We start from the raw sequence: 25,199 nt of genomic DNA, 5'->3' as shown, positions 1-25,199 counted from the left end.
GCGCAGCGATCCCTCTTGCTGTTCTGGCTTCTGGGATAGCTGCGCAGCCTTCATTCGCTCCATAAGACGCACACACATTTCCCCTTACTTTTTAGGAGGGAAAAAGTGAGTCTTATAGAGTAAAAAATACGGTATGTGGCCATTCCTGTCCAGGAAACTAGAGAACTAGACTGTCAAGTCCAGAGTAATATAACTATCCAATTACACTCTGGGGCACTGGAGACCAGGGTGGTTTGTTTGTTTCTTGCTTAAACACTAAAACACTACAAGTGACAGAAGCATAATAGAATGAAAAGGACCAGTCAGTCAAAATCACTTCCCCAAAGACTGATTGAACAGAGAGGGACAGTCTATTCCTGGTATTTAAAGAAAATTAAAAATCAGAAAAAGGAAGGAAGGAAAGGTGCTTCCAGATTGTTACTAGATTTGGGTAGGATACAACTGCATGCTGACAAATTCAAGTTTTGTAGTTATGGTTGGTTGGAAGTCTTGTGCAATAGACCTGCTCCCCTCACAATGAACTGGAAACTGTTCAATGTCACCTAGCGTCCCCACCAAGAAACCAGGTTGAACGACCAATAAATGCAGACCAATCAACTGTCCTGGAAAAATGGGGCACCCCGTTTTTCCTCAGGAGAGGACAGTGGCCAGAATTGCTGCTGCAATCTTTTGTGATTTCAGGCTGCACTTTTTTTTGGGGGGGTGGCACTTTTTGGGGGGCGGCTGCCATCTCAGCCAGTGTTAACAGGAAAGGAGCTGGGAAACCAACAGTCTCTCATCAAATAAAGGTTTTTGAGAGAATGTTTACTGAGACCTTTTGTGGCCACCATGCAAAGTACCGGTGGGCACACTGGCACCTGTGGGAATCACATTGGTGACCTCTTAACTTTAAATATTGAGTACAGCTGGTGAACCAGCTGTCAAATGCACCTTGCTACCTGGTCATCCAGGAAAAATATTGGGTATAGACCTACATTCAAACTGCACATCTTGTCAGTTTGCACAATTCTTAGTGTAGAAAGTATTGATCTGATGTGTAGAGCTCTTTCCTATTCTAATTAATTCAAGAGGGTTCTGGAAGCTTCTCTATGTGAAAGAAACAAGGAGAAGGTTCATGATGTTTGGGTTATTCTTTCAGAGAAGCTGAGTTCAGCTGGTTTAAACTGGTTCTGTTATGTCTTTCTGTCAAGGTCATGCTGACTATAAAAGTAAGGCCAGAAGGAGCCTGTTTTTCACTTTCTCTTTCTATCTCCCTTCTGGTGTGGTGTTCTGTACATAGTATGCTTAAGGTTTAGAGGACTTATAAGTTATCGTAAGTTTGTCTGCAGCAACTGGATTTCTTATGGACAGTGCCAATCCTAAATGTGTTGGATTTGTGACCATTATGCTCATTTGCCTTCAGTAACAGTAAAGCTCTGCTAGATGAAATACAATTGCCTCTGGTCTATTTTTTGGGAATCCTGCAACATGTTTGAGTTTTTACTCTGCTAACTATACATTGGAATCTACTCCAGTGGTGTAGCGTGGGGGGTGCAGGGGGGCCTGCCACACCGGGCGCAACATCTGGGGGTTAGGATTAGGGGGCGCAAATCCACGGGTTAGGGGGCGCAAATCCACAGGTTAGGGGGTGCAAATTACTTGCCTTGCCCCGGGTGCTGACAACCCACGCTACGCCACTGATCTACTCTGGAGCAATACTGGGTAGAATTTCAATGACACATCTGCCTTTTAAAGAGGAGTAACACTCAACCCAGAACTGATATTTCCACAGCTATCTGGTCTTATGCAGGAGAGGAAAATCTGGTCTTATCCAGGAGACCACAAGGCTGTGAAAATAAATACACAGTGTGTCAATAATGGATTTCCAGTATAACTTGTAGTTTGACCCCTAGATCACCTCCTCTTCAATATTTCAAAGCTTCCGTGTGTTTGCTCTGACAGGCCCAAAAGGGCAGACCTGAGAATTTGGAGTCACTGTACATAAAGTCATTTTCTTTGGCAGCCTTGATATCAGTCAGCGGGGCCCTTAGCTATGTCCAATTTATCTGAAACGTCTTCATAGTCAAGATATGCACGGCAGGTTTCATTTCAAATAATGTAATTCTAGCCCATGGTGCTGCAAATATTCATTTTTATTATTGGGATCGTGTATATTTTGGCAATTTTAACTATACACCGGAAGCCTCAAAAGTAAAAAGTCCAATGCAGTTCAAAGTCTTATTACCTACCTGACCATTAAAAAACCTAGCCCATGGGTCATAAATAAAAACAGGAAGTGTTCCTTTCAGCTTCACGTGATTTCTGTTTCACAGTGGGCTAACTTGAAGAGAGCAATTGTTTCCATTAAGACAGCAAAGGCCTGGAAAATGGGAAGAGGCAAGGGAAATTGGGGCATGATATGTGAAATCACACGGTGCGAGGCAGCGGTGCGGCAGGTGGCGGTGCTGTGGTGCTGTGTGTAGCGGTCAGCTCAGTGGGATCCCATCTTCATCGCCAGTGAAATATACTCGGAGTCGAGAGTGGATTTCATGCTCTTTATTCAGCGCATAGTGGTGAGGAGGAATGGAAGTTCCCCCACTATATCTGCTTTATATACATTATTTACACAATGGGCCCCATGTGATTGGCTAATCCCGGGATTCACCTGTAGGCCAATCAGGCTGCGGATTCACTTCCACCTGCAGCTGGATTGGGTGGCTCCTGCGGACCAATCATACTGCTGCATTGTTCTAGGGCCAATCAGACTGCTGCATTCTGAATCCTATTGTTCTAGGACCAATCAGACTGCTGCATTTTGGATCCTATTTAACTCAGCACATAACAATGTGGCAGACCAAGGGAAGGTATGGATCCAACGCATTCCCAATGCCCTTGTCAACCCCAACTTGCACCCCCAAAGCAGGAAATAAACTACACCTGGAGCTAGCAGTGTTTATTTCCCTCCCATCGTTTCCAGCAGCAGGGGAAATTGTAAAATAAGAGCATATAAAATCCAGGAAAGGACAGAGGGCCACAAGAGTTAACCTCCTCATCCTCTTCTGCCCTGCCAGTAAGCGCCAAGATGGGTTTGAACGAGTCTCCAGTCCTTGCTCCCCTGTTCCATTTTAGGATTGCAGCCTAGCCATTAATTGTGGATTCTCTGATTTGCCTTGTATACACATACCATTCAACATTTCTCCGATGAAAATAGGGACATCTTATTCCATGATGAGGATGACCACAGCCACTCTGGATGGCTTCCAACATTTCTCCAATGGAATATAGAGACATCCTACACTCCCACATTTCTCCGATGAAAATAGGGACGTCCTAAAGAAAAGCCCCCTTCATGGATCACTGCCTTGCCGTGGCGAAGGCGCTTGAATAACTCAGAGAAGCTATGAGCTATGCCGTGCAGGGCCACCCAAGATGGACAGGTCATAGTGGAGAGTTTTGACCAAACGTGATCCACCTGGAGCAGGAACCGGCAAGCCACTCCAGTATCCCTACCAAGAAAACTCCATGGACAAAGACAACAGGCATAAAAAAGTTATGACACTGGAAGATGAGCCCCTCAGGTCGGAAGGCGTCCAACATGCTACTGAGGAAGAGCGGAGGACAAGTACAAGTAGATCCAGAGCTGATGAAGCAGCTGGGCCAAAGCCGAAAGTTGCGGATATGCCTGGAAGCGAAAGGAAAGTCCAATGCTGTAAAGAAAAATATTGCATAGGATCCTGGAATGTAAGAACCATGAACCTTGGTAAGTTGGATGTGGTCAAAAATGAGATGGCAAGAATAAATATTGACATCCTGGGCATCAGTGAACTAAAATGGACGGGAATGGGCGAATTCAGTTCGGATGACCATCATATCTACTACTGTGGGCAAGAATCCCGTAAAAGAAATGGAGTGGCCCTCATAGTCAACAAAAGAGTGGCAAAAGAGTGTCCAACCATCTCGTCCTCTGTTGTCCCCTTCTCCTTGTGCCCTCCATCTTTCCCAGCATCAGGGTCTTTTCCAGGGAGTCTTCTCTTCTCATGAGGTGGCCAAAGTATTGGAGCCTCCGCTTCAGGATCTGTCCTTCCAATGAGTACTCAGAGCTGATTTCCTTAAGAATGGAGAGGTTTGATCTACTTGCAGTCCATGGGACTCTCAAGGGTCTCCTCCAGCACCATAATTCAAACACCCTTAAAATGATCAGGAAATGCACTCGAAAGGGTGATGCAACGGTTGTTTGACCCAGCTTGGTATAACCTCCTTGTGAACAAATCAGAATGGACATTCAAAAAATAGCCACCACTGTCTAAGCTCCCCACAATTTGTGTGCAAACTAATCAGGATGAATGCTCAAACAAACAGGTCATGGAGGAGAGACCAAACCTCATTTTGGTTTTATCTAGTTTCGAGGAAATTTTTCAAACGTTGCCATTTTTATTTTTATTTTATTTTTTTGCTTCCATGTAAACCACTTAAGAGGTTTTAAAATCAATAAATAAATGCCCTTATCGTACGCATTAGTCCTCAAGGTGCCACAAGACTTCTTGTTTTTTGCTGCAACAGATTAACAAGGCTACTAACCCTCTGGGATTTATTAGCACAGTTGTTCCTCAGTAGGTTTCCCTCATACTAGCTCTACAGAGGTCTTGCTTAGCAGTAGCGATGGCAGGCCATATATTGAGAAAGTTGTTATCACTTATCTTCTTCTGCCCCATTCCCAATAGCTGTAAAATATATAAGATTCCTGTGCAAGAGGCAGAACTCATGCAGCAAACAGGAGTAATTCTACCTTATCAAGGCATATGTGATTTTTGTAAAATATAGCTTTGGGGTTCTCTTCATGCTGTCATGTTTAATTCTGTAAGGAAGAGGCTGATGAATCTGCTACCAGCCCAGTAAAAAGCTGTTTGTGTAGCCCCATTGGCTATGAAAAATGCATGAACTTCATGTCAACAGATGGGAACATTTACATACACCACTATGTTTTGAAACAGTAATATAAACCACATGGAGAGTAAAAACACAATGCATGGATTGAAGTCTTTCATGTCAATTCACATTAAAATCAAGCTTTCTCAAGTGCCAACTGACATTCGTTTAGGACCAGAAAAGTGAGCTTGTTGCTTGCTCTGGGATGAGAACTAACAAGTCCGTGAACACAGAAACGGGTGAATCTGTCAATTTCAATTTCTCTCCGTTTCTCATTTCCCCCAACTTATATTCATTTCTACACATTTCCGCAGCAGTTTTCGACTTAGAAAAAAAGAAGTCGAAAATTCCTTTTAGTGCAAATGTCTCTGCACATTTCCGCAAAGCAATTTCCTCTAATGTATCATATTTTTGAATGTTATATGCGTTTCTGTGCACATTGGCTGGAGAATTGCATTGCAAAATTCAAAACAGTGTCAATTTTTAGGGATGGCTGCATTGTTCATGCGCTGTTTCAGAGCTCACTCCTTCTCTATCACTGTTTAGGATGCAGGGATGCAGAACATTCACCTTCCGTTGCTTACCTCTGTGGGAGGTACCTTATCTTTGCAGTCCCAGTTGCAGCAGTGAAGTTCTAGTAGGTGTTTGCTCCTGGAGTCCTGAATTAAGGTACGCAGAAGAATTTAAGGAACCACAAAAGTTAGCAATCTAACCTTCCTGTATTTGCTGTTGGCATGAGCAGAGTCTTGAGCAGAGTTGCTCCCTTTTTGCATCAATGTTCTTTCAGCAAGACCTCAAATCCCCTCAGTCTCATCTGACTTTTGTTAAATGGTAAAGGGACCCCTGACCGTTAGGTCCAGTCGTGACCGACTCTGGGATCGCGGCGCTCATCTCGCTTTATTGGCTGAGGGAGTTGGCGTACAGCATCCAGGTCATGTGGCCAGCATGACTAAGCCGCTTCTGGCGAACCAGAGCAGCGCATGGAAACACCTTTTACCTTCCCATCGGAGCGGTACCTATTTATCTACTTGCACTGGTGTGCTTTCGGACTGCTAGGTTGGCAGGAGCAGGGCCGAGCAACGGGAGCTCACCCCGTCATGGGGATTCGAACCGTCGACCTTCCGATCGGCAAGCCCTAGGCTCTGTGATTTAACCCACAGCGCCACCTGCGTCCCCTGACTTTTGTTAGGTCCCTTATAATAGGAAGCTGCCTTATACTCAGCAAAACTGGTTGAGGCTGATGGGCTTTGGAGTTCACCAAAATCTGGAGAGCAACTAGGTCAGGGAAGGCTGCTCATGACAATATTAGGTAACAACAAGCCAAGAGTCTGAACATACAAAGAGATTTACTTGGGGGGGAAAGAGGCATTTTATTTTGGCTGGAAATAAATTATATAAAGAGCAAATATCATTTTTGTAGCTTTTTTAAATTTAATTTTAAACCACACCATTAACTTTATTACAGTTTATAGAGGATATTTTAAAATGTCAAAAAGTACAGGCCTACATTTCATTACTAGAATTTCACCTTCCATTGTTCTTCTCTGCCGGGGTGTTTCTGTTTTGTTTCGTTTCTCCCTGAAATATAATACTTGATCAAACGTATGATTTATGAATATGTGGTTTTGATCCTTCACAATACACGGCGGGGAAATGGTTCAATAAAAAGTTATTAAAGAAAAATCCATAATGTTTCATATGTTGTGCTCCCATCATAGAGCAAGAGACCTGAAAGACTACAATCAATCACATGGTAAGCACCTCCGAGATGAACTTGCCATTCAGCATATGTAACTAACACCAGCCTAGAAGGCCTGCGTCAGCCAAAACCCAACAATGCAAACTGTCGCCTCCACTAAATGAATGGGGAAGCCTTTGTGGGCAGCAGAGCTCTATCTGTGGATCTATGTAAACCTTTGACCTCAGGCAATGCATTCCATTCTTCTACCTTGAGAGGATAAGTGTGGTTATTTGCTTGGGGTCTACAGCACATTATGTGTATTTTGATATTATTGATTAAATACTAAATGGTTAGACACAAGGTTAACTGCTAAAAATAAAAATAAAAATCCTTGACCCAACCGACATGCCTATATTGTGTGAATGATAAATGCAGCACAGAGATTTGAGTTTTAAAAATGCCATTATGGAGTGTCAGCAGAACTCCAACGATGACCTTACTGTGTCAAAATGGTATGTCTTCGTAAGAGATGTTCTGAGGCCATTTACAGTGGTACCTCGGGTTAAGTACTTAATTCATTCCGGAGGTCCGTTCTGAACCTGAAACTCTTCTTAATCTGAAGCACCACTTTAGCTAATGGAGACTCCTGCTGCCGCCGCGGTGCCAGAGCACGATTTCTGTTCTCATCCTGAAGCAAAGTTCTTAACCTGAAGCACTATTTCTGGGTTAGCGGAGTCTGTAACCTGAAGCGTATGTAACCTGAAGCGTATGTAACCCGAGGTACCACTGTATTGAAATTCATCATGGAGGGCCAAAACTAGATGAGATTCTATTTGTATGCTTAGCAATTATGTCAGTAACTTTAAAAAGTAATAGCAGCCCCCTCTGATCTGATTCAGGACCTTCATACGAGAAGAAAAATGACCCCACCTCCACTCTCGCTATTTTCATTGGAAAAAAGAGCTTCCGTTGGGGCAAATGAGATCTTTTCTTTCAATGCAAGTACCAGGCATGGAGAAGGTTGAGCTGGATTGGGACTGTAAAATGAGGCAAGAGGCTAAGGCCCCTTTCTCAACACCACAGCCCCAATCCAAATTGAGTCCCCCATGCCTGCTATTTATCTTTTAAGTAATTCACAGAAGAGCTGATTGCATGAACCCTGATTAGTTTGTCGGCCCTGTTTCTGTCTCCTTTCAAGACTTTTCCCAAAGCAGAGTTTCAACATAAGGCAAAAAAAGAAGAAAGAGTATATTCCCCTGTGTTGAAGGACAGAGCTGTGTATGTCACACAGCTTGTCTGTAGCCGCCTAAACTTGCTGGCTGCCTTTTCTGTAGCAGAGGATGCTATCTCAGTTCTAGTGTTGAAGTAAGATTTGGTTGCCCAACCAGTTAGCTTCTATACATACAATGGGGAGGAGGGCGCCATTTTGTCCTTCACCTCAGATGGCAAAATGTCTTCAGTTAGCACTGTGTGAGGCATAGGCATCCCACTCATTTTTCAAACCAACATAGTGGAAACATATAAATTTCCTATTTACCTCAAAATAGCTTTCGTTTTGAATAGATGTGGGATATTTAAAAAACAACAACAACCAAGCATGTAATGTACTGAGCCTGGATCCTAGAACAATAGGCAGGCAGGATCCTAAAAGGCAGCAACCTGATTGGCCTGCAGGAGCCGCCCAATCCGGCTCCAGGAGGAAGTGAATCAGCAACCTGGTTGGCCTGCAAAAACAGTCCAATCGGGCTCCAGGAGGGGAACTGAATTAGCCAATCACACGGGACCCATTTTGTAAGTAATGTATATATAGCCAGAGGTTTTGGAGGAAAGGACTCACTCACTGTTTACCGTGAGCTGAAATAAAGAGCATGAAATCAACACTCAACTCTGAGTATATTTCAGAGCATCTAGTTGTTATTAACAGAGATCCAGAAGTGTTGATGTGGTAAGGGCACTTATTTATTATTTAAAGCAGCATCTTGTATATCTGCAGTTCTCTGTGACCTTGAAAGAAGACGGTAAAAAAGCCTTCCATTTGCCATCATCTCTCAGTGATTACCTTACCTGAGATCAGCAGGGAGCAATCTTCAGGTTGACAGCAGCCTGCACCCAAGTGATTGAAAACAACTAGCTGAAAAACCTCTAAACATCAGACTGGGGCTTAGCTATCTTGACAGTGTAAAACAGTCACACAGCCTCGAAGCACAAGGCCTATCCATCATAGCAATGGCTTCAAGAATAGGCTTGCTCTTTTTGGATTCCACTTGTTCTAGCTCCACAGTCACGCTCATGTGCCGCTCTGTACAAGATTTGGCTTTTGATACAATACAATCAATGCTGGATTTGGGCCAAATTCTTGATATGTGCCCATAGTCACACCCATAACAATTCGTAGTGGCTGGGCGCCAACATAGGCAAGACTTTCACACCACCACACGCCAAAATGGTCTTATTATTGCTAAAAGAATAAGTAATAAACCCAATAAAACAAATTGACTACCAAAAAACACAGAGGGAAGAGCAATCTTGAGTAGTGTTCGATGTTGCCTGGATTTTGAATTGTGAAATAGCTGACAACCCTGCGCATTTTGTTCCTCAAAAGAAACCGAATTTTGTCCTTTGGTTTCATAGTCGAACCACTGTGGGCGATATTATCGAAGGCATTGAAGTTGATCTTTTGATTGTAGCTGGTGACAGATGTGGAAAAGATACTGCTGACATCTTCCGTTTCTCTGGTAACCTCATTTGTAGAAGCCTAAAACAAGAAAAAGTTACCAATACAGATTTGGGCCATATCACTATTTCATAACCAACGTACCAAAACCAAGTACAAGGAAATATAACTGCAGAGGGCAGAAGTTCACTGTGACTCTGTTGCCAACATACCATTAGTCTGGGATGTTAGAAGAATAAATAAATCCCTGAAAGTCTTTAGCAAAAGCCAAAGTCTTGTTTACTGATGCTAGACCCTGAGGGACCAAAATTTAATATCCTGTCTAGGAACTTGGTGAACACACCCTTTGATGGTTTACAGGTGGTGCTGTTTTTTGAAGTAAGTTTCCAGCCCCAATACAAAGTGATTTCCCCTCACTACTGCAGTGCCAACACTCAGAGAAACCATGCCACCATCTAGGAGATACCATATTTTCCCGTGTATAACACCCCCCCTCCCCCGTGTAAAAGATGACCCCTATTTTGGGGGTCTGTAATTTAAGAAAAAATAGGGACGCGGGTGGTGCTGTGGGTTAAACCACAGAGCCTAGGGCTTGCTGATCAGAAGGTCGGCAGTTTGAATTCCCGCGACGGGGTGAGCTCCCGTTGCTCGGTCCCAGCTCCTGCTAACCTAGCAGTTCAAAAGCACATCAAAGTGCAAGTAGATAAATAGGTACCGCTCCAGCAGGAAGGTAAAGGGCATTTCCGTGCGCTGCTCTGGTTCGCCAGAAGCGGCTTAGTCATGCTGGCCACATGACCCGGAAGCTGTACGCCGGCTCCCTCGGCCAGTAAAGTGAGATGAGCACCACAACCCCAGAGTCGGCCATGACTGGACCTAACGGTCAGGGGTCCCTTTACCTTTACCTTTACTGTTTGAATGTTGCGATGATGATGCATATTTCTTGTGTTGTGAGCTGCTTTGGGTATATGTATAGAGGAAAGTGGCCTACAAGCTAAATGAATAAATCTTTTTGTTTACCTTTTGCGATGCGATATAGTGAGCTACTGCATATTCTACCAAGGCACCAAATATGAAGGTGAAGCAGATGCCCAGGTAAACATCAATGGCTTTTATGAAACCGTTGGTCTTTGTCACAGCGTTTCGTGAGCCCATCATCAGAGTTGTCATTGACAGCACAGTTGTTACTCCTGCGGGATGGGAGGGAGGGAGGAATACTTTAATCAAAAGAAAAGCACAGGGCTGGCCAAAGATTGTGGTCCCCCTCACATTTCACATATCGAATCCGACTAGCCTTAACAACTGAATCCTACTTCAACAATGTTGATGGGACACATCTGATGGCAGCAGGCTATCTGCTCTGGCTTCCAACAGGTGAGGCACTCAAGAAGAAGAAGAGTTTTGATTTGATATCCCGCTTTATCACTATCCGAAGGAGTCTCAAAGCGGCTAACATTCTCCTTTCCCTTCCTCCCCCACAACAAATACTCTGTGAGGTGAGTGGGGCTGAGAGACTTCAGAGAAGTGTGACTGGCCCAAGGTCAACCAGCAGCTGCATGTGGAGGAGAGGAGACGCGAACCCGGTTTCCCAGATTACGAGTCCACCGCTCTTAACCACTACACCACACTAGAATGACTTTGTGGCTTTTGCCAAGTAAAGGTACCTATACCTTACCTTAGCATGGTAGCAGAAGAACTGGGGGAGCACTGAAGTCTCACTATTTTCTTTCTGGGTCCACATGCATTTGCTCATTCTTGCTAAGCCATGGTGTTCTACCACTGAGCTAAGGCCCTTCCTCATCCATTTCCCTCAGTTTAGGATGTCATCCAGAAACTAAGCTACAGCTAATTATAAAGGACTGATCCCCTTCAAAAGAACTCATGCATTCCTGAAGGCAATTTGAAAAACACATGGCTGGCATGCAATAATATTCAAAGTCTGAAAGCACATTCAGAGTTAATTTGTATTTTCCATCTGACAGTATTTGATAGATGCTCTTCAAATTAGCATTTGACAGGTGACAGTGGTTAACATGTCAAATGTTTGCGATGATTTATCTCAGCTTTGGAAACTTGGGTACCACAACATTTCAGTTTTTACATTCAACAGAGCTTGTAGCACTGCACAAACAACAGGTGCTTGTGTTCTCTTGCTCTGTCTCCCATCCACTGCATGAAGTATCCTACTTCAGAGAAGAGCTCACCAATACATGTTCTTGCCGGAACGGAATCCAGCGTGATCCAGAAAGAAACCCAAGACAATATGACGAGGAGGGTGGATGGCACATACGTCTCGAGAATGAAATACAGGATATTTCTCTTGAGTTCAAACTGCAACACTAGTCTTGGGTAATTGCCTAGTTAGAGAAAGAAAACACACCCTACAATGAAAAGAAACCATCCACACAGAGAAGGCAGTCCTACGCCAAGTTTTATTCAATGGATGCAGATTTTTGACGAAGTAGAGAAGAGAGCCATCATATTACTGGCCAGAAGACAGGCCTGGCATCAGAAGTGAGTCCCTTTCTACTCTACAACTCTATGATTCTACAGTGGTACCTCAGGTTAAGAGCTTAATTCATTCTGGAGGTCTGTTCTAAACCTGAAACTGTTCTTAACCTGAGAGACCACTTTAGCTAATGGGGCCTCCCGCTGCTGTCGCACGATTTCTGTTCTCATCCTGAAGCAAAGTTCTTAATCTGAGGTACTATTTCTGGGTTAGCAGAGTCTGTAACCTGAAGCGTCTGTAACCCAAGGTACCACCATATAGTTCTATGATCACATCTCCAAAGCTCTCAAAATCAGAGAAAGGTTCACAGGTGGACCTGGACCATTCAGAACAGCGGATGTTTGTGAGCCATATTTGTTTACGTCTCTGCTTCTCCAGCTTTCGTTACCTGTTTCCTGGTGAGACATGGTTACAAGGCTGTAATAGTGCTCCACTGTGTACTGAGAAAGTCGCAGGTTCTCAAGGCCGTGGACCGAATCGTTTCCCCTGAACCAAGTGTACAGTAGATCGTTTTCATCATATCCCCCTGCAGGCAATATATTAAAAAGGCATCAAGAGGTAACTGGACAACCAATTGAGTAAGTAGCTGAATGTTTTGCCCCTGCATCCTGCACTGGACTCTTGAACTCCCACTGGAGTTCTTGATTTCCAGAGACCATTTTAATGCTCTCCCTTAAGCACTACTAGAGGGCAGATTTCATGACATCCCAGCTGAACAAAGATTACGTCCATGCAACTCTAATGAGATTGAATCCATTGGGCACATTCTTCTCCATTGGGCCTGTTGTACTGTGTACCGTTGTACTGTGATACCTGAAGAGAGCTAATTTTACCGTTACTAAGGAAATTACCTGGCCGCTCAGAGGAACCTTATGTTAAATACCTTCTTGCCGATAAAGATCTGGATATCATCAGGCCTTTTGCGAAATTCTGTTTTATAGCAACGAGGATTCTGCTCTGGTCAGACCTCACCTGGAGTACTGTGTCCAGTTCTGGGCACCACAGTTCAAGAAGGACACTGACAAACTTGAACGTGTCCAGAGGAGGGCAACCAAAATGGTCAAAGGCCTGGAAACGATGCCTTATGAGGAACGGCTAAGGGAGTTGGGCATGTTTAGCCTAGAGAAGAGGAGGTTAAGGGGTGATATGATAGCCATGTTCAAATATATAAAAGGATGTCACCTAGAGGAGGGAGAAAGGTTGTTTTCTGCTGCTCCAGAGAAGCGGACACGGAGCAATGGATCCAAACTACAAGAAAGAAGATTCCACCTAAACATTAGGAAGAACTTCCTGACAGTAAGAGCTGTTCAACAGTGGAATTTGCTGCCAAGGAGTGTGGTGGAGTCTCCTTCTTTGGAGGTCTTTAAGCAGAGGCTTGACAACCATATGTCAGGAGTGCTCTGATGGTGTTTCCTGCTTGGCAGGGGGTTGGACTCGATGGCCCTTGTGGTCTCTTCCAACTCTATGATTCTATAATTCTATGAGGACAAGACAGGCTGTGGTGACAGTGACGGCCAGAGAATGAGTACTGATTTTAATTTCCGGAATACAGATTTTAGCTGAAGGAGTATTATTTTTAATGTAAATAAGTTTAGAGGGAAATTTTAATTACAGCCGCTTCTTTATGCGGTTGTGGTGTATGTTGTTGTTGTTAACTTTGCTCTCTGGTCTTTGACCGCAATAAAGATTGATTGATTATGTACACACCATATATTCAAAGCACAGCTTACACATAGAATCCTAGGGACCATCGATTGTTAAAGGTGCTGGAAACTGTTCAGTTCCCAGGATTCTTGAGGATGGAGGAATGTGTGTTTTCATTTATAACAATACAGGCAAAACATACATACAAACCGATATAAAACCATCAAAGCATTCCAAAGACCACATTGAGAGAGAGAATTATATAGGTGAATCTTAATTGCACACTTTAGATTTGATGGATATCATAGGGTCTCCTGGGTTTGACCCCTGGGTCAATCATCCAGAAGACGAGTTGGTTGATATCGGTTATAACCCAATGAGTAAGCCAAACCTCTTACACCTGTAATTGATGAAGTTGCGGCCTAATTTGAACCCTACAATGGTGTCCTCAGTGGCTGGGCAGTGGGCCACAGCACCTGGGCATGCAACATGCGAAGGCACACAGCTTCCCCTCTCTACTCTCAGCATTAGGTAAAGGTAAAGGGACCCCTGACCATGGACGAGACTGGGGTTGCGGCGCTCATCTCGCTTTATTGGCCAAGGGAGCCAGTGTACAGCTTCCAGGTCATGTGGCCAGCATGACTAAGCTGCTTCTGGCGAACCAGAGCAGCGCCGCTTACCTTCCCGCTGGAGTGGTACCTATTTATCTACTTGCACTTTGATGTGCTTTCGAACTGCTAGGTTGGCAGGAGCAGGCACCGAGCAACGGGAGCTCACCCCGTCGTGGGGATTCGAACCGCCGACCTCCTAATCGGCAACTCCTAGGCTCTGTGGTTTAACCCACCGCGCCACCAGCGTCCCCTTACTCTCAGCATTACAAGACTTGTTATTTGAGTCTATCCCCCATTGCTGACAATGGAAAAGAAGCTTTGGATGAGTGAGGTCTCTTGTAAGTAAAGATTGCCATTTCATCAGCAGCATGGATGTAAGTTCAGCCAAACAGAAATTACGAGCCATTTCCCCCTATGAACGGAAGGTACTGCAAATACAAAGAGTTATACAACTCTCCTAAAATCAGATTGCTTTCATAAACAAGCCGATAACGTTTTCATCGGCCCAGCTATTTAATTAAAGATCTGCCACGCAGTAAAAGCGGAAACACTGATATTTACCAGTTTGCCTTCACAGCAAAGAGCGAGAAATTGTGTTTTCCACTAGAAACAAATGACGGGAATCTTGCAACAGATATTACACAGAATGTGCTGATTCCCCAGGTACAAATCATCCAAATATGACTTTTCAAAGTTTGCGCCCAGTTTGTAATAATAACTGCCGTTACTAAGGGAAACTTTATAATAAATGACTGATTGTTCTTAATTCATCTGGCATATATTTAAATAGCATTAATTCCAGGCATTTATCCTAATGACATCTCCAGTTGGCAATGTGCATGTAATTTCATAAGAATAATATGGCACAGGAGCTTGACATAGGACCCAATTACTCTCTTTCTCTCTTTTTAAGGCTAAACCCAGCTACATTTTAAAACAAGAGGCTAATCATTATTATTTCAGTTTCTGTGCATTGTAATAAAGTTAATCATGGCAAACTAATATGATTTTAATGTGAAAATAATAGGCCCTTCCATAGGAACTCCACTCAAGTAGCTGGCAAGTAAAACCTGGTCTTAAAATAATGAGATTTTAGACATTGCTTGAATTGGTAACCACGATGAACAAAGAGTCTTCAAGATGTTCAGTCATTGCATGCACCCAAATTGTTCTGGTTCTTCTTGCCCACATGAGTGGCAAAAGCCCATGACTCCTTAAATCAGGAATTTCAAACTGCGTGCAAGGGCACAGTAGTGTGTCACACACAAGAGAGCAGTTTGTGTGCCCTGATAAATAAACTATTAAATAAGTAAAGGTTACCATGTGCACAGACAGGAGGATGCTTTATCCAATAGACCAGACCTTTTAGCAACTGCTAAATCTTACTCAAATGTGATAATGGAAAAAACCCCTCCCCAAAGGGTCTTTCCTTCAGGAAATCCTCAGACAGATTCACTACCTTCTGAAGGAGACTCCGAAGGAGTCTCAAAGCGGTTAACATTCTCCTTTCCCTTCCTCCCCCACAGCAAACACTCTGTGAGGTGAGTGAGGCTGAGAGACTTCAGAGAAGTGTGACTAGCCCAAGGTCACCCAGCAGCTGCATGTGGTGGAGCAGGGAAGCGAACCCGGTTCACCAGATTACAAGTCCACCGCTCTTAACCACTACACCACACTGGCTCAAGGAAGGGGGTCAATCGTAGGCCTTCCAAGATGCTGAGGCCCACGTAGCTCCCTGAGGGTGCTGTGTGGATGCACCAGCTCATGACTATTGACTTCAGGCCACAACTTACAGCATCTTTGCTTGCTTTTCTGAGATTGGGAAACAGTGTATATGTCCTTATGCTCGCAGAACAGGTTCTCAGCTCCTTCCTTCCTTCCTTCCTTCCTTCCTTCCAACAGCAGCTCCCTGGAGCCCCAACCCCAGAACAGAATGACCTGAGGCTCAAGAGGCTACTGCAAATAACATAACACCTCTTCCTCAGTGTCTGTGTGAAAGTGCTATCCACTTACACATCAGATTTGGACCATAGGCAACTGTCTGATTGGTGGCAGTAAGCTGTAGATGGATTTCCCAAATAAAAAATGAGGTGAAAATAAAAAGTGAGATCAGCTCTCCATGCATATTTGTTGGTGAGGGAAATGTTCGTTTCCGAGCACAATTCAAAGTGTTGGTGCTGACCTTTAAAGCCCTAAACGGCCTTGGTCCTGTATACCTGAAGAAGCGTCTACACCCCCTTCGTTCAGCCCAGACACTGAGATCCAGTGCCTAGGGCCTTCTGGCGGTTCCCTCATTGCAAGAAGTAAGGTTACAGGGAACCAGACAGAGGGCCTTCTCAATAGTGGTGCCCACCTTGTGGAACACCCTCCCTTCAGATGTCAAGGAAATAAGCAGCTATCTTCTCTTTAAAAGACATCTGAAGGCAGCCCTGTTCAGGGAAGTTTTTAATATTTAACACTGTATTGTTTTTAATACTTGATTGGGAGCCGCCCAGAGTGGCTGGGGAGACTCAGCCAGATGGGTGGGGTATAAATAATAATTTATTATTATTAGTAGTAGTAGTAGTAGTAGTAGTAGTATTTGGAACAAGTCTGTCGGCTTGAAAGCAGAATGTCTAGAAAAGTCAGTGGGTCAAGTAAGGTCCTTCTGAATGCCAGGATGGGCATGTGAAGCCCGTGTTGACCCCACAGTGATTTTTTTGACCTGTCCTCTGTGTTCTTTAGCTATTTGCTCGATAGCCCGGACTTTCCCCTCGTCAATTCTACAGCAAGCTATAGTTGTCATTAACCACGCTTCCTGGTCATATATTTACACAACCAGGGTGCTTTATACTGAGATATGACCCTAGTTAAACCCATCATTCAACCTGAGGAAGCAAAGAGGTCAAGTTCTTATAAGAATGCTTGCATCGTATGCTCCCATGCAGTCCTTGATTCAGTTCTCACTAGTGGCAATGGAAGTGTCTAAGCAAGTGCAGTTCAGGCCTATGTATACTTAGGTAAAGGTAAAGGGACCCCTGACCATTAGGTCCAGTCGCGGATGACTCTGGGGCTGTGGCGCTCATCTTGCTTTATTGGCCGAGGGAGCCGGCGTACAGCTTCCGGGTCATGTGGCCAGCATGATTAAGCCGCTTCTGGCGAACCAGAGCAACGCACGGAAACACTGTTTACCTTCCTGCTGGAGCGGTACCTATTTATCTACTTGCACTTTGACGTGCTTTTGAACTGCTAGGTTGGCAGGAGCAGGGACCGAGCAACGGGAGCTCACCCCACCACGGGGATTCGAACCGCCGACCTTCTGATCGGCAAGCCCTAGGCTCTGTGGTTTAACCCACAGTGCTACCTGTGTATGCTTACTCAGATGTGAATCCTATGGAGCTCAATGTATCTTGCTCCTTAGTGGCTAGCAAGTATGCTTAGAATCCCATATTTATTAAATGTACTGTGAAAACGCAACTTTTCTGAGTTACAGAAAAGACACACAGAGAGAATGCAACTGGAGGCCTATTTAAATACAAAATACAGTGGTGCCCCGCAAGACGAATGCCTCGCAAGACAGAAAACCCGCTAGACGAAAGGGTTTTCCGTTTTGGAGGTGCTTCGCAGGACGAATTTGCTATGGGCTTGCTTCGCAAGACGAAAATGCCTTGCGATTCCTGAGGTTTTTTTTCCACTCCCCACCCCCTTTTTCTAAGGCACTAAGCTGCTAATAGCCTTTTAGCAGCTAATTCACTAATGCCTTAAGCCTTTAATAGCCGCTAATAGCCGCTAAACCGCTAATCCGCTAGTGGGCTTGCTTCGCAAGACGAAAAAACCGCTAGACGAAGAGACTCACGGAACGGATTCTTTTCGTCTTGCGAGGCACCACTGTAATTGTATTCTATACAGTAAAGTGGCCTAGCTATTGAAAACGAGACCGTGGCCACAGCTTGCGTAGGGTGGCAATCATCCAGTTGGCAATCAGATTCAAACCTGCTCCCTAAATTGGCTTGCTCTGTTAATAAATGACAGAGCAGAGAGAAAAGGCAAGTTCAAATGATTAGGAGTAAATTCGCCTCGCCTGTTTCATGTGCTGCGTGACAGTCTCATGCTTTTAAAAGAATTCCATCCCATGTAGGGCAAGGGAAGGGACACTGTATGGCCTGTCCATAAAATCTTGCACATGTATTCAAAACTGTCCCAGGGTGAAAAAGAAAGACATTGTAAAAGGTCGGTAAGGAAGCTGTACCCTACAGATGTTCTTGGGCTCCATTTCCCATCAACCTGAGCCAGCATGGCCAATAATCACAGAGGATGGGAAGTGTCATCCAGAAGCAACTGGAGGACCACAGGTTCCCCCAGTTCAGTAGCACCCGCTCTGTGGAACGCCCTCCCATCAGATGTCAAAGAGATAAACAACTACCTGACATTCAGAAGACATCTGAAGGCAGCCCTGTTCAGGGAAGTTTTTAATGTGTGACATTTTAATGTATTTTTAATCTCTGTTGGAAGCTGCCCAGAGTGGCTGGGGAAACCCAGCCAGCTGGGCGGGGTACAAATAATAAATTGTTGTTGTTGTTGTTGTTGTTATGCTTGTAAAGAGAACCAAGGAAGGGGAGGAGGGAAGTCTGAACAATTACAACTATGTATGTAATTGTGTTTGATAATTATTTGTGGCAATTTGAAAAACTGAAGACTGAATGTATTAAAAGAAAGAAAATTTTTAAACCCCAAACAACATTGGGATCAGTATCATGTATAACTGCCCCAATATCATGAGTACAAACTATAAGGTTTTCGGCAAAGGCCCATTGCTAGCCTAGAAGCAATGCAGAAATATTTGAAAAGTAAAAAAGAAAAGCTATTTTATTATTACTTGCCACAAAGACACCATCCGTAGGTGGGATAAAAAAAGTCTAGAATCTACAATGACAAGTGTTCTACGCCTATGGATTTATTTTTTCATTCTTCTGGTTTCAGAATATATATTGTGAATTTTCTCGTCAGCCCATTTAAAATTAGTATGATCATGTATTACTGGAAGATTAGGTGCAGCTGTTTACTTTTTGAAATGGCTCTACATTTGAAAGGGGCAGGTGGAAAATTTCATGAGCTCCAAGACAGAAATGAAATGTTTGAACTGGTCACCTAAATATGAAGAAACAAATTCAAGAGCAGTCGGGGCTGGGATAGTTTCATAGAATCATAGAATTATAGAGTTGGAATAGACCACAAGGGCCATCGAGTCCAACCCCCTGCCAAGCAGGAAACACCATCAGAGCACTCCTGACATATGGTTGTCAAGCCTTTGCTTAAAGACCTCCAAAGAAGGAGACTCCACCACACTCCTTGGCAGCAAATTCCACTGTCGAACAGCTCTTACTGTCAGGAAGTTCTTCCTAATGTTTAGGTGGAATCTTCTTTCTTGTAGTTTGGATCCATTGCTCCGTGTCCGCTTCTCTGGAGCAGCAGAAAACAACCTTTCTCCCTGCTCTATGTGACATCCTTTTATATATTTGAACATGGCTATCATATCACCCCTTAACCTCCTCTTCTCCAGGCTAAACATGCCCAGCTCCCTTAGCCGTTCCTCATAAGGCATCGTTTCCAGGCCTTTGACCATTTTGGTTGCCCTCCTCTGGACACGTTCCAGTTTGTCAGTGTAGAATCTTCTTGTAGAATGTGATACTTACAGCTTTCCATCTGCAGTTTACATGTCTGCGTATCCAGGGGATATTTTGAAAGGTCCATGTTACACGCAACTGTGGTAGTGATTCTGCAAAAAGAGAAAGTGATGTGAAGGCATCGATGAGGAACGGCCTGTATTTTCCATAGCAGTCCACAGGTGGCAATGTTTCTGCTTCAAAGAATAAATAACTGTTAAAACTGGCACTGAAGCTGCAGCCTGGACTTCCCTTTAGTTCAGATTGGCAACTCTGGATAATTCCACTTATGGAAACAGGATAATGTAAGACAGCCTTTGTGAACTTGGTGCATCCCAGATGTTTCAACCTACCTTCAGTCCCAGCCAGCAAGTCCAAAACATTTGGAGAGAACAAGGATTACAAAGGTTGCTGCAAGATTATGTGACATAATCTGCCTTGGCGTCCTCTGTTAGGCCAAAATGTACAAAAATATGTTGATCAGCAGAACAGCACAGAATTTGGACCAGGTTATGCCATGGAAGTGAGAGCTGGACCATAAAGAAGGCTGATCGCCGAAGAATTGATGCTTTTGAATTATGGTGCTGGAGGAGACTCTTGAGAGTCCCATGGACTGCAAGAAGATCAAACCTATCCATTCTTAAGGAAATCAGCCCTTAGTGCTCACTGGAAGGACAGATCCTGAAGCTGAGGCTCCAATACTTTGGCCACCTCATGAGAAGAGAAGACTCCCTGGAAAAGACCCTGATGTTGGGAAAGATGGAGGGCACAGGGAGAAGGGGACGACAGAGGACGAGATGGTGGGATAGTGTTCTTGAAGCTACCAGCATAAGTTTGACCAAACTGCAGGAGGCAGTGGAAGACAGGAGTGCCTGGCGTGCTCTGGTCCATGGGGTCACGAAGAGTCAGACACAACCAAACGATTAAACAACAACAACGCCAGTTTGAGCTGAATATTTGTGTGATGGCTATCATTCTGCAAAGAACATTCTCTCCTTTATTTAAGAAGCAAGTGACTACTAAAGATTATAGGATGTTGACTCAAATTCACCCACATCAAGTGCTATTCCTGGATACATAAAAAGTTAAATAGGAAAAAAAACTAATTATATAACACTCAAACCACTTAACATGTATGTATAAGTAAAGGTAAAGGGCCAGTCTTGGCCGACTCTGGGGTTGCGGCGCTCATCTCGCTTTATTGGCCAAGGGACCCGGCATACAGCTTCCGGGTCATGTGGCCAGCATGATTAAGCCGCTTCTGGCGAACCAGAGCGGCACACGGAAACGCCGTTTACCTTCCCGCCGGAGTGGTACCTATTTATCTACTTGCACTTTGACATGCTTTCGAACTGCTAGGTTGGCAGGAGCAGGGACTGAGTAATGGGAGCTCACCCCGTCCTAAAAAAAAGCTCAACAAAAAAGTTTGGACACCCCTGCTTTAATCCTTACAACAACAGCCCCTCTCCCATTCTATTTACTATCAAGCCCAGGGTTTCCCAACCTCTTAGGGCATGCCAGCACCTTTAGAAATCTAAGAAACTGTCACAAAACACCCATTTCACAGAAGAAAAAGTGATGATACGCAGAACCCAGAAACAACAAACAAAACAAAAAAATGCCGGCAAAAGGGGGGGGGGAACTGGTAAACCATCTGTCTCCCCACCCAAAACAAATGAAATGCCAAAATTTAAGCGGCAGGTCTTTGGGGGCACCAAGGGGAGTGTCTGAGGGTACTGTCTGTGGGTACATTGTGCTGGGGACCCCAGAGCTGGCCAGATGCAGAGTTCTGAAAGATGCAAAAACTTGTGTGCTATTTTGTGGTATTTTTAAGGTAAAGGTAAAGGGACCTCTGACCATAAAGTCCAGTAGTGACCGACTCTGGGGTTGCAGCGCTCATCTCGCTATATTGGCCGAGGGAGCCGGTGTACAGCTTCCGGGTCATGTGGCCAGCATGACTAAGCCGCTTCCGGCGAACCAGAGCAGAGCAGCGCACGGAAACGCCGTTTACCTTCCCGCCAGAGCGGTACCTATTTATCTACTTGCACTTTGACGTGCTTTCGAACTGCCAGGTTGGCAGGAGCAGCGACCAAGCAACGGGAGCTCACCCCGTCGCAGGGATTCAAACCACCGACCTTCTGATCGGCAAGTCCTACAGTGCCACAGCGCCACCCGCGTCCCTTTCCACCCACGTCCCTTTACAACAGAGCGATACCTATTTATCTACTTGCACTTTGACATGCTTTCAAAATGCTAGGTTGGCAGGAGCAGGGACCGAGCAACGGGAGCTCACTCTGTCGTGGGGATTCAAACCGCCGACCTTCTGATCAGCAAGTCCTAGGATCTGTGGTTTAACCTACAGCACCACCCGTGTCCCTGTGGTATTTTTAGTAAAGGTAAAGGGACCCCTGACCATTAGGTCCAGTCATGACCGACTCTGGGGTTGCAGCACTCATCTCGCTTTACTGGCCGAGGGAGCCGGCGTACAGCTTTCGGGTTATGTGTCCAGCATGACAAAGCCACTTCTGGCGAACCAGAGCAGCACACGCAAATGCCGTTTACCTTCCCACCGGAGTGGTACCTATTTATCTACTTGCACTTTGACGTCCTTTCGAACTGCTAGGTTGGCAGGAGCAGGGCCTGAGGAACGGGAGCTCACCCCGTTGCGGGGATTCGAACCGCCGACCTTCTGATCAGCAAGTCCTAGGCTCTGTGGTTTAACCCACAGCGCCACCAGTGTCCCTGTGGTATTTTTGGTTAGCCCCAAAAAGCCCGTGTTATAGATGTTCATTTGTGTGCCTCATACATTCTTTTTATCCCATACTATTTTTCATTTAAAACAGCGGCCTCAATAGTTGTTTGATATTAGCCAGTACATTCCCTGTACCTAAGTTCTCTATTGCAGCATGTCAGTGTGTTATTAAAAGCATGAGATACCTGTGATGAGTGTTTGAAGAAAGGAAGCTACAGCTGTAGAAAGAATGGAATAATGAGACAATGAATTATGAGAAGTATGACGAAATATGCAACTGAGAAAACTATTTCCCCAGATATTCCTGACCCTCAGAATCTAATGGTGTCTCTTGGGCCTTGAATTCCTGACTGTTGCACCAGTCTGCAATCTTTCTGCTACTCAAGGGTAGCAAAGGGTAGCAAAACAGTAGGAGCACATGCAAGACTTACCGCAAAGCATACAAGACGGTGCCGTTAGAGAACAGCCGTATTAGCCGATTCTCTACTGTGACCTCATGCAAGAAAGACTTCTTAGACTCCACAATATACGTGTCAGGAACCCACAGGTATTTCACCAGTCGGGCATCCAAAGTGAAACTTTTGTTCCCCTGAAAAACCAGGCGAGGATCTGTCCAGCGTTGTCGCAAATATATTGTAGCCGTGTAGTCCTGGAAAAAAGAAGGCAGCCCATGAGCAGGCATTCAGGACTTTGCTGCATGGAAAAGGAAAACTCTCTAAATTAGAAAGACATTTGACAGGTGGAGTTCAACTACCTTATCCGAAGGGTGCTCTGAGCATATATTTATTGAATGTAGGCATTTCTGAAAATGCCTATAGGCATTTCTGAAATTTGCTCATCTTGATTCTTTTAGTTCTCCACACTGCTCTGTTACTCAGTACAGTTTTTGCTGTTTTATAGTTAATTGATAGATAGATAAATATAATAATAATAATAATAATAATAATAATAATAATAATAATAATAATAATTTATACCCTGTCCATCTGGCTGGGTTTCCCCAGCCACTCTGGGCAGCTCCCAAAAGAATGTTAAAAACACAAAAAAATCAAACATTAAAAACTTCCCTAAACAGGGCTGCCTTCAGATGGCTTCTAAAAGTCTGATAGATGTTTATTTCCTTGGCATCTGATGGGAGGGCGTTCCACAGGGCAGGTGCCACTGCCGAGAAGGCCTTCTGCCTAGTTCCCTGTAACTTCAATTCTCACAGTGAGGGAACCGCCAGAAGGCCCTTGGAGCTGGTCCTCAGTGTCTGGGCAGAATGATGGTGGTGGAGACGCTCCTTCAGGTATACTGGGCCAAGGCCTTTAAGGGCTTTAAAGGTCCATTCTTCAAACTTTTCAGACCCAGGATCTACTTTTAACCCAAACACCCATCCATCTGAGGACCCATTTCTTAATCTTTTGCCATGTATTTGCACGGTGGGAGTGTTCCTGTTGCAACCCAACTTGGATGAGGCCACAACCCACCCGCCGTAGCTCCTTAGCATAGCTTAAGTAGTTTAAATTCACATCTGTTGCAGGTATGGCACTGTAGGTGTGTCTCTCGCCTGCCGCATTTGAACATCAGCCTTGTCCTCAGGTAATCATGGCAGGCAAAGTAGAATTCATTGCTCTCTGCATTCAGAATATCATGTTTCACTCTACTTCAGTGCTGGGTGAAAGGATTCCTTTTGTGTTGAGTGCATAGACTTTAACAAGCTTTGGAATGAAAGCTGTTAACCAAAAAAAGCCATCCCAAGACTTCATGTATATCATTTCTAGCTTTCAGATTTTATTCTTATGCTGTTAGGGGGGAAATTTCTCCACCTAAATGATTGAGATGGTGCACCATTATGCATTTCAAAGCAGTGAATTATTAATCTCAGCAATGAAGGTGAAAACCCCCGGGTCATTTGTAGTTCAATTATTTATCTAGCAAAAGAGTACATCTCTATAATGTTCTGCGTGAGACCTGAAAATGTGAGTGCTATAGTGATGAGAAGACTACTGTATGAAGATAATATTTGTTGATTAATAGCGTTGGGATACCTGGAAAGTTAGCTTCATGAAAGATTGGCTCAGCCTTGCAAAGACTTCCTACGGGTTCCAAACCCCAGTAGACAGCAGCTTTCAACGGAGTTCTGCATTTAAATGGATACTAAAAAGCTGCGGTGTTCTATAGACCAATGACTTCGGACATCTATTTGTCATTCTCATCTCAGAGGTGCCTTATTTTCAAAAGATGCCTGCAGTGTCTCAAGTCTGGGCTTCTTTGTTTGTTTATTTTAACACCTCTTTTGGCCAGAGCAGCCCACAAACAAAATACTATGACAACAATAAAAGGTAAAGGTACCCCTGCCCGTACGGGCCAGTCGTGTCCGACTCTAGGGTTGTGCGCCCATCTCACTTAAGAGGCCAGGGGCCAGCACTGTCCGGAGACACTTCCGGGTCACGTGGCCAGCATGCTGAAGCTGCTCTGGTGAGCCGGCACCAGCGCAGCACATGGAAACACCGTTTACCTTCCCGTCAGAGTGGTACCTATTTATCTACTTGCACTTGGACGTGCTTTCGAACTGCTAGGTGGGCAGGAGCTGGGACCGAAGACGGGAGCTCACCCCGCCGTGGGGATCTGAACCGCCGACCATGCGATTGGCAAGCCCTAGGCGCTGAGGTTTTACCCACAGCGTCACCCGCGTCCCTGTGACAACAATACAAGGAATTTAAAAGAAACAATCCATTTGCTAAAAACAGCATCGCCATAAACAGACACCAGGGATCCGGTAGCAGGGTCTAAAGGAGCATCCCC

At 44.6% G+C, this 25,199-nt stretch overlaps 1 protein-coding gene and 1 long non-coding RNA gene across 4 annotated transcripts in view; one reads left to right on the top strand and one right to left on the bottom strand.

Moving 5' to 3' along the window:
* Positions 1–25,199, top strand: part of LOC310673564 — a 349,698-nt gene that overhangs the window by 322,101 nt on the left and 2,398 nt on the right. The gene's annotated exons all lie outside the window — the stretch shown is intronic.
* Positions 8,524–25,199, bottom strand: part of GABRP (gamma-aminobutyric acid type A receptor subunit pi) — a 37,264-nt gene continuing 20,588 nt past the window's right edge. For all 3 annotated transcript variants that reach the window (XM_083431991.1, XM_083431990.1, XM_083431992.1), the window contains 6 exons: positions 22,844–23,061; positions 19,691–19,773; positions 12,155–12,292; positions 11,462–11,614; positions 10,278–10,447; positions 8,524–9,341 (listed from right to left, as the gene is read on the bottom strand). In XM_083431991.1, the coding sequence (XP_083288117.1) occupies positions 9,045–9,341; positions 10,278–10,447; positions 11,462–11,614; positions 12,155–12,292; positions 19,691–19,773; positions 22,844–23,061 (1,059 nt within the window). In that variant the 3' untranslated portion in view covers positions 8,524–9,044. The remainder of the gene's footprint in view (positions 9,342–10,277; positions 10,448–11,461; positions 11,615–12,154; positions 12,293–19,690; positions 19,774–22,843; positions 23,062–25,199) is intronic.

The sequence above is a fragment of the Podarcis tiliguerta genome (assembly GCF_965153285.1).
Source record: "Podarcis tiliguerta genome assembly, chromosome: 3".
In the NCBI taxonomy this organism is placed as follows: domain Eukaryota; kingdom Metazoa; phylum Chordata; class Lepidosauria; order Squamata; family Lacertidae; genus Podarcis; species Podarcis tiliguerta.
The sequence above is the reverse complement of the archived record's forward strand: the minus strand, read 5'-3'. Positions and strand labels throughout refer to the sequence as shown.